This window comes from Pinus tabuliformis, chromosome 3_2 (assembly GCF_031772625.1).
Source record: "Pinus tabuliformis cultivar Carrire ecotype Pingquan chromosome 3_2, CPIR1, whole genome shotgun sequence".
NCBI classification, from domain to species: domain Eukaryota; kingdom Viridiplantae; phylum Streptophyta; class Pinopsida; order Pinales; family Pinaceae; genus Pinus; species Pinus tabuliformis.
Window position 1 is genome coordinate 602957652 of NC_142302.1, and position 10591 is coordinate 602968242.

A 10591-nucleotide genomic window follows, 5' to 3' on the forward strand; every position below is an offset into this window, starting at 1 on the left:
GCTTACACTAGATGCATTGCTTTCAGTGTCCATATTGATTTCTAATTATACTTTATTTTTTGCACTAGATGAATTGATTTCAATGTAGATGTTGATTTCTAATCTTATTTGATTATTTACTCTAAATGCATTGATTTCAATGTAGATGGTGATTTCTAATCATATTTGATTGCTTACACTAGATGCATTGATTTCAGTGTAAATATGCATTTCCAATCATATTTGATTGTTTGCACTAAATGTATTGATTTCCATGTAGATATTACAAATTAAAATTAATTAATGAACTATTAAAAAATAATAAAATTACTATCTATTGTTTTTGAAATTAAAATTATTTTTTAGTAATAAAATATCAATAATTTCTTAATAACCAATTGTTAAAATTTCCTAATAACCAATTAAATAAATAATAAATCAAAAACCATATAACATATTTCCCGTCATCTAAAAACCATATAATTTATTTTCCCAACAAAATTAAAAAAAAAAAATTAAGTTCAAATCAATCTTATTACGAACTTATTACGAATAAATCTTATTCAAAATAAACAATTAAATATCATTTATGGTGCTCCCTAGTAAGTAATGTCTATTAATGATATATAAAAGAAGCATATGAATTGCACATGAGCGCATGATGTAATAGTCGGGGCTGTCTGTTTACAAGTTCCCAGCCAGTATCGAGTCTTGCGGCGCTGGGCTGCAGCGTATTTGGGCCATGGCCAATGATGTATGTACTATGTACAGAATGTATTTGACAATATATAGCTTCTTCTGCGTGACCCCGCTCCCTTGAAAACAACGAAACATATGAATATTTAAAAAATAAATAAAAACTATGTCAATTCATAAAATAATATCCAAATAATTCTCAGGGTAGGTATGAGGATGACTTTTTAAATATTTCACTGCTACATTGTTTCATTTTTACGTTGTCTTTTTTCACTTTTTTTAATAAAATAGCCCTGCAACCCTCTTTATTTCATTTGACTTCCTTGTCCCCCTTTTATTTCATTTGACTTCTGTGTCCCCTCTTCATTTTTACATTCTGTATTTTTTTTCAATAATTTTTTAATAAAATACACCTTGGACCCTCTTTATTTAGTTTCACTTCCTGTCCCCTTTTCTTCAATATTGGCCATAGTATAAAATTATGTTTTGATCATAGAATGCCGACTTTAAAAAAATTCAAACGCCACACCGACAGTCGCTTTTATTATGTTTTCTCCTCCCTGAACACGCCTTGAGGCAAAGTATCACAGATCATCTGGACTTGCAGATTTTAAATAGTTCTGGCAGTTTTTAAATAGTCAGACAGTGGAGGAAATTGACGCCAGGAAAATGGAGGATGACTTGCCCCGTGGGCCGTAAATAACAACCTGCAAAAAAAATTAACGAATTTGTTCAGAGACCATAGTGCGCAACGAATCGAATATTAACGTATTACGGACGAATCGGAAGGACCAGCTGAATTTTCGAATCTTGAGATCGATTAGGCCGAATTGGTATCTATGGTTACAGAACAAGCTGAATCAAGCAATTCCAATATTAAAACTGATATTGGAGATTCCGTGAATCATTTACACCTGAATCAAGTAATTTTACTCTTAATATTGGTAATGGAGATTTTGTGAATGGTAAGTGTTGTATTTATCATTAAGAACAGTGACTATCCTTATATACTGCCTCAACAATTCGCTCCTATGATCTGAAGCTATCTTTCTGCTGTTCTCTCACAGCTATCCTATGATCTGAACCTATCTTTCTGCTGTTCTCACACAGCTATGTACATGTATTTTGACTCTATATTTTCTTAATATACTATCCCAATTTTCTTTCTGAAAAAAGTGTTGTATTTATCATAGCATTATATAGATCTATATTAAGTATCAGTTTAATAGAGAGGGATTAATTTTTTTACCATGTAAATTTTTGTTAGAGTACAAAATATAATGTGTGAGTTTTTATTTTTTAAATTATATAATTAATAATGGAAATTTTGTGAATGGTAAGTGTTGCATAGTACTAGTATCAGTCTAACAGTGAGAGATCAAATTTTTTGATGTGTAAATTTTTGTTAGAGTACAAAGTACAATTTGTTATTTTCATTTTTTAAATTATATTTTTGAATGTTAAATAGAGAATATATAAGATCAAATAAAATTTTAACCCTAAAAACTTAATTTTTTTCTATATAAATATATATGAAGTTGATATCAAAATAAATTAGTTAACATAAATCTTCAAATAGTTTATTTAAATTTCTGGTTGAAATATTTTTGAAAAGTATAAAATTTAAACATATGATTCACACATTTTTTTTAATTTTTAGTTACTTTAAATATATTCATTTTTTTACTTCTAATTATTTTTTATATATTCATTTTTTTTACTTTTAATTAGTTTAAAGTATATTCATTTTTTTTTTATTATAGCTAACATTATTTTTCTATGAATGATTGGAGAGTTCCATAGTTATTCATATTGTTATAGATTTCAGGAAGTGCAATATGTAATATATGTGATCTGCCCAATTTTTTGGATGGGAACTCCATCCATCATCACTGACTAAAAAAGAGCTCTCTCTTTGATCTCTGATGATTGATGATTAATGAAATTCTCATCAAAAATATTGGACAGATCACATATATTACACAGTGTCCTTCACTAAATTTATAACAATTATTTTTCTATTTAAAATATTATTTTTATTTTAAAAAAGCACATAGACGACAAACTTACAAATCTACCTTTCATCTCAATGAAAAGGAAGCATGGACTGATGGACAAATTTTTAGATCCCTAATACTAAAATGTAAAATGGTCTTCTCCGCTCTTAGAATAAAAACTTATAATTCGTATGTGGTTAGTAATCTATTTATATATAATGCGTTATTAAAGGAATTGCAATCGGAATTGATAGGAATTTGAACATGCTACTGCAACGGGGCTTTGTTATACAAATAACTCGAATTTAAATCTAATTTATGTCGTGATTGGCTCCAAACTAATCCATTTAAAACAAACTAAATTAAATGGATTTTACATAGACCTCATAAACTGTTACCAGATTACACTTGATAGCATTGGAATCTAGATACCAAATTCCGAAAGTAGATACATCGAAAAGCTTGCTATGTTATCAGTACAACTGAAATGAAACCCAAATAGTCATATACACAACTTTAAGAGGCCTTATTACGAAAGTCCTGAATATCTGTTTAAGGAGTCTGCTTATAATAACCATGGTCGGCAACATATTCTGCGTTGCCAATGCCAGAGCCCGCTTCGTAGCCATTACGGTTACCGGAACCGGTAACATAGCCACCACCATAACCTGAACGATACGCGCCATTGCTTTCCGAACGTCCAGCGTAGCCCGAGTCGTACTGATCACCACCTTGCCCATAGCCGGTATAAGGGCCATGCCAATCGGAGCCAGCGCCGGAACCATAAGCTTCACTGCGGTACCCTGAGCCAGCACCCTTACCGGAGTTCTTTTTGTATCTGGCACCCACGTCGTTCCCGACCCCCGTATTTTCTGAATAGTACTCACCAGCTCTACCTGACCCGGGACGATACCCGCTCCCGGCTTCTCCATAGCGGGCTTCGCTCGCAGAACCAGCGCGGGAAGCCTCGCTGTCGCCATACACATAACCATCAGCGTTTTCCTGGCCTCGGTAGGAACCGTAGCCATTACCGGAACCGGTTCCGAAAGCATTATCTACACCGGTCCTGGTGTAACCTTCTCCGTACCCAACAGTATTTGATCCACCAGCAGAGTTGTAGTAAGCAGGCTCTTTGTCAAAGAATCTGCTCTCCCTCGCCTCCGTGTTGAAGAGAAACAGACTCAATACAAGCACATGGAGGCACAGAACTTTAGTGCTAGGCTCCATTATCGATTCTATCTTCGATATTAAGCTCAGTCACAGCTAGATTAGCTACTGAGCAGACGAGAGCACGAACTAGAAAGATCTAAAGGGTTCTTACTTATAGATCGAAATTTCTTCCCTCAATTATGGTTAAAGCCTTGAATTGTCTGTCAGTCTTTCCATGGTGCGCTCCCATGAATTATCTGTTAGTCTTTGCATGGTGCGCTCCCACTTTTATGTAGATTTGACATGCCCCACTAGCTGAAATTGTTTTGCATTTATTTTTTCTTTACGTACACATGGCCTCACATTTATCCTTTCACCTTCAACAAACACAAGATGTGGATATGGCGAGGTAAAGTGTCAACGTAGAACCTTGGTGTCAACAAGTGTATTTGCATGAATGGGGCCAAAATTACTTGAAAGTATACGGAAAGCCATCTAAGTCCAGTGACAGCTAGCTAATTGATTGTTTATGTTTTATGATGAAGGAAATTACTTGAAAGTATACGAAAAGCCATCTAAGTCCAGTGACAGCTAGCTAATTGATTGTGTATACAGCTGCTAAATGAAATTGGCGTCGTACCCACGTGGAGGATTTGCTAGTTAGGTAAAATAAATTTAAGAAATTTTATGGTGGTAGTAGTGTTTCAATCATGTTTTTGATGGTGGAAATGGATTCAACACCATCAAAATCTTGTCAGGCACCCAAAATCTTGAAGTTTGACAGCGATAACTTTGATTTACAAAAATCGGTCCCGGATTTTATCAAAATATTGCTGGAATTTCCATGCTTTTCAGGGCAAAAAAACACTCTAGCTAGACCATTGCATTGAGATTGGTGTGGTCTACCCAGGCCAAGGACAGTGCGGATTTTATCAAAATATTACTAGAATTTCCATGATTTTCAGGGAAAAAAACAGTGATGTTAGACCATTGCATTGAGATTGGCTTGGTAAAGCGTGGTCTACGGTCTACCCACTAGGCAGAGGATTTCTACAAGGCCAAAGTGGCAATACGGGGCAAAAAAATTTCAAAAAGTCTTACACTCGCAGTGTTTGAATCATGTTTTTGATAATTTCTAAAAATCTTACACTGTGTTTGAATCATGTTTTTGATGGTGGAAATGGATTCAGCACCATCAAAACCTTCAGAGGCACTCAAAATCTTGAAATTTGACAGCAATAACCCAGATTTTATCAAAATATTGCCAAAATTTCCATAATTTTCAAAACAAAAAGACAATCCAATTACACTACTACATTGAGATTGGCGTCGTCTACCAAAGTTGAGGATTTTCCCAAATAATCGTTTAGTCTCTGTACATAAACGCAAATTGCCTCTACTTATTCACAGCGTAGTGTTGTTGATATAATAGAAAGGCACAACATTATCTTATTGTTGTGTAATGAGGAGCAGAATCCATTAGAATTGAGAAAGTAAATAAAATGGGTTCACAAATATAATTGAAATTGTTTTTAGTGTGATTTTTTGGATTTTCAATTGAGGTGAACTTTTGATTTGTGTTATTCAAAATGATTTTTTGACTACATATATAAATTCAGCGCTCTCAAAAACCCCTAAGGCACTTAGATTGTGAAGGGATTACCCATCAAACTTGTGATTTCAATAAATTCTTGCCAGATTTTAAAAATATTAGCAAAAAAAACCTAAAAAAATCCGTGTAAAACAACTCGAATATAATTTGCTCCGTAACATAGAAATAATTGGTTTGGTAACGTTGAAATTTGTAATTCCAATGTACCAACCGGCCGGTGAATATGACGAGGGCCCGGCGTCTGAATTACAACAATGTACCTTTCGTGTACATTCATGGCGCATCAATGGTCGTCCAAAAGCATTTACCAAGCCACTACTTTTTACTAAAACAGGCAACACTTTTGTCAATGGATAATTCATAATTAAGTGATGAATAGTTCTCGTAAATTCGGGAATGGAATTTGCTCGCCACGTGTCCGTAAAAATACGTTTGAACATTAAAGTTATTAATTACTTTAATGTGTTTGTTGCGAGCATTCAATTATTACTTTAATAGTTTGTTGCGATCAGTAAATTTGATTTGATCGGTAGTTTGAATTTCAATTCCAAATTTGATTTCATCAGCGATCTGTGTTTCAAAATCAAAGAAAAGTTTTTTTTTAATATTTTAGTTGTGATAATTAAAGTTGATTTGTAAATTGATTTTAAAAGTCAAATTTAATTTTATTGGTAAAAAGGTTTTTGTATTAATATGTTATCTTGACCGATAAAGTTGATTTGATTAATAATTTCAATTTTAAAATATAAATTATATAGCATGGATATTAATAATTTCAATTTTAAAATATAAATTATATAGCATGGATATTTTAGTTAGGTTGGAGTTATGAGATAATAATTTATGACATAGTAATTACCAAAAATAAAATAAATATTTATTTCATTATAATTTATACCACAATAATTTACAAAGATAAAATAAATATCAAATTTAAATAATTGCCGTTTCTTTATTTAATTATGATTTTTCTTAATAAACCAAAAAAGTTTATAACACCCTCATTATCATCATCATCTAACTAAAAATTTGAATTGCAATAGCCCTTCCATCCGTTAAAGTAGGTATTTTATGATTATTATTATTACTTTTATATTGTAGCACTATTTTATATTTATTTTGTCCATCGGTTAAGGTAATATTTTATGAGGATTATTATTACTTTTATATGGTAAGACTATTTTATATCTATTTTGGCCATCACTTAAATATAATGTATTACATTTGGTTATAAATATTAATATAATGTTTATTATAAATATAAAAATAGTTCATATATAATACATAATTATTGTAAAATTGTATTTTACACAATTTTATATTACACTCTACCTAAGTTTATATTTTTTTAAAAGTATTTCAATTTTGTATTGAGTTTTTTTAAGCTTTGCAATATTTTTCTATTTTATTTTAAAAAATCAATTTAAGTTTTAGTTTTACATCTATATCCAATAAGGTTAGATGGCCTTAACTTGCCCATTAGAAAACGAGGTTTGTTGGCCATCTAACTGCATTGTGAGCCATCCAAAATTTGAAAAGTCTAAGACCATCTATCAACACTATATAAGTTTGATTTCCTTTAATTTTCCTATTGGCTATGTAGCTATAACAAAACCTCAAAGTATGTAAAGAAGTCATGTATACATCTCAAAATTTATAAAACATAACCATCTTGATCATCAAATTACTCATCAGAGGAGTCTATGGGCGTAAGATCTTTAGCACTAGACCTTAACAATTCGAATTGTGGGAGGCAATGACTGTATTTCTTGATGCGACCAAGGCGGGCATTTTGTTGTTGGATATGACGTTGAATGATTTGAATTTCCCTGTGAGTTTCCTACATATCTGTGTCTGGCTTAGTTGAGCTAGCAAATGAGGTCACATAGCTTTAGCCACGATGTTCTTCATTATCCAATATAGATATACAATTTGCTGCAATTGAGTATACTGAACTCTAAAATGGCTTAGGTCCTAGACTATGGTCTGCTAATCCGCCAAGTCTAGGTCAATATTCCAAACCTGTTGTTTTAAATCCGACTCCTACCCTAAAATCACATGGCATACCTATGGAGGTGTGCTGACTTGATATGTTTGGGTGGCCTCCCATGTCATCCTTGTGATCTTTTGTAATCCCCTACCCCTAGACTGAATTGGCTGAAATTGTCGACCACCTCGACCCCGACCACTACGTTGACTCTAGTCTTTGCCCCCCGACCTGTGCTTCTTTGCGTGAGGATGGTCATTCCATGAGGTTGTATTATAGACCACATAGGAACACACTAAACTATAATCTGAGTACCACAAACACTCCTGCACATAAACCCACCCGACTTAAAACTAACTTGTAGACAGACGACCTAGCGTAGTAGCCTTAAGAAACCAGAAGAAATGCATCCTTGTAAAGTAAAATGACATAATACAGTAGGATAATATGCAAGAGATCCATGAAACAGAGCATTCATCACAGAGTAGACCCAACCCCCGATGCAACAGGGCACCATCTTTTGCCCTTGATACACAAAACCCCTTTGAGGTTGGGATTATTAACCATTCATGGGATTTCCTCTTCTGATTTCCCCATGTCATCCCAAGCATATGTTTTATCTCAAAGATAACTAATTGAGAGAAAACCCATAAATAAGAAACGTAGACTAAAGCCCCATAATCATTCGGAGAATGCAAAGACATCAAATAACGCATAATGCCATAATAAACAGAGAGACTATAGAAGTGTGCAAACCATTTATCAAAATCAAAATTTCTTGCCTCCCATGCATCCTAGGAATCATTGCAACTTTCCCGTTTCACCATCTTAGAAACGCCCATCCAAAGAATTAGAGGTAAAAGTTAATGGGTGTCCTTAGAGCAACCGAAGAGGACATACCCGCAACAATCACTTGTAGACTGAGAGGCAGAGCCGGGTTGGAGTGTTCATTTCGCAGTCACCGTTGAGGTTTCAGAGAAGCAATTTATAGTGACACGAGAACAAACTATATATTTTGAGCCAGACCTTAGAGGTGTTCTTTATGTTTGAAGCCCGCGCCCATAATTACTCTATTAACGTTCTTTTCCACCTTATGCATGTAGAGAAATAATGAAGTGCCTCTATCCGGCCACCCACCATTATGTTTCATAATTTCTTTGCTCATGGCTCGGATTCTACCCATGCCAATTTACCTACCCTCGCCCTGATTAGAAATTATTACAAAATTATTTTGATAAAATAACTAATATACAATTTAACTTTTAAAAAATAGCTTTTTATTAATTTAAAACTTTATTATTTCTATATGAAAAGCAATAATACAATGCATACAATGATACCAAAGGAACTACAATTTATAAAGGAAAAAAATTTGCTTCGAAATTTAGTTTAGTATTAACTTGTAGTTATATTTCAAAGACTATTAAACATGAAAAAATAAATGAACAAAAAAATGTTAAACATTCAATGGAGTAAAATCACAATTTGTAAACAAATTAATTACTAAAAAGTGTTAAACATTTAATAGAGTAAAATCACAACTGGTAAATAAATTGATTACTAATTGGGTGAGATTTTATAGTTTTCATGAAAATAACGTGACATAAAATAATTTAAAATGGTTCATTTTAGCTAATTCTATATAAAAATGGTTATAATGAATTTTCATTTATTATGAATGAAAATAATGTTCATACTTAAAAAATATATATATATATATTATTTTTTCAAAATAAAATAAAATAATTTTATTATAAAAAATAAATTAAAATTTATAAAATAAAAAAGTTATACAGTTATATACATATCATAGTATATATATCATAACCTTTCAAATGCTTTACATATCATAACCTTTCAAATGCTTTACTAAATTAACATTAATGCTAAATTTTCAATAAATGAAAATATACAATAATGGAAATTACACAATAAATGTTATTTATATGTGAATATTTATAAATTTCCAATTTATAAGTAAATTTAAACGCTTTATAAAAATTAAGCAACCTTCAACCATGGGTGTGTGACAAGCTAAAAAAAAAGATAAATACCCAGCCTTTAGCCCGTTGGGAACTACCTGCAATAGCTCCCTTAGAAGTGTATAGTGATTTGTCTGCTTTTCATTTAATAGCCGCCACTAGAATAAGCATTAAAGAGTCTGTAAGCCAGATCCAGAAGAATTCAGATAATATACAGACTATATCTTTGTTAAACCCCAAAGAACTACAGGCAGAGGCAAAGAAACTAAAGACAAATTATTTGCACCTAGGATGCATTTGAGTAGGGATCAATGCCTTAACCCACAAAGGCCTAAAGATGCACAACAAGTATACAGATTCCCTAATAGGCGAGATTGTTGCTCCTCTATCTGATGGCCCAGTCTACTTCGACTGTTACCATAATTTCTCTGTGTACACCTTTGATGAAACCATAGATCAAATTCTACAATTACAGATTCAAACAACTGGTTTCGACATGAAGAAAAAGAGACATAATATTGCCATCCAGACCAAGGGTTGTTTTCGTCATACCAATACCCTTTGGTCAGCCATCCACCATACACCCAGCAGAGACTCAAAGTCAAGTATAGTCGTCCTCACTGATGCTAAAAATAAAAAAATTGAGCATCAGACTATCCGATGGGAAGACTTAACATTTCCAGAACACTGGGTTGTAAATAATCCTAAGCCTCTTATTCCTAAAGCTATAACCTCTGCTGCTATCACAGAACATCCATCTTCTGCAGTTATCTCTTTCCCTAGAAGATCTACCATTGATCGAAGACGAATAGAGTCAGCCTGTAAACAATCCAAATATTACAGAGATCCTTGTACAGTTGATACTGCTTGTTCTACTTCATCTTTTTGTAAGCATAATCCTTTGTATGAATTAGCCCAGCTTGTAAATTATTGTTCTTTAGAAGTTAAATGTCCAGATTGTCAAGAATCAGTAAATCTGCTTACTCTGGTAGAGTCTGACATCCATACAAACCATAATCCCAGAACTGGTATAGCTCCTCCTTCCACTTCTGTGAATTCATGCCCAAATCCAAAATGCTCAGACATCCCCTTCCCTCATGAACCGGATGCTGATCATGTACTCATGATGCATGAAATTGTTACCATAGAAGGAGAAGATCCTAGAATGACTGAAATGATGTGTTCAATG

General features: G+C 32.9%; 1 protein-coding gene across 1 annotated transcript; it reads right to left on the bottom strand.

The window, feature by feature from the left end:
* Positions 1-2925: 2925 nt before the first annotated feature.
* LOC149182045 (uncharacterized) lies at positions 2926-3964 on the bottom strand. The gene has a single exon (XM_089416725.1). The coding sequence runs from the start codon at positions 3897-3899 to the stop codon at positions 3225-3227; it is 675 nt and encodes a 224-aa protein (XP_089272851.1). The 5' UTR covers positions 3900-3964; the 3' UTR covers positions 2926-3224.
* Between the last annotated feature and the right edge of the window lie 6627 nt (positions 3965-10591).

Excerpts from the sequence above, each read along its gene's own strand:
- LOC149182045 (XM_089416725.1), bottom strand. The coding sequence starts at position 3,899 with ATGGAGCCTAGCACTAAAGTTCTGTGCCTCCATGTGCTTGTATTGAGT.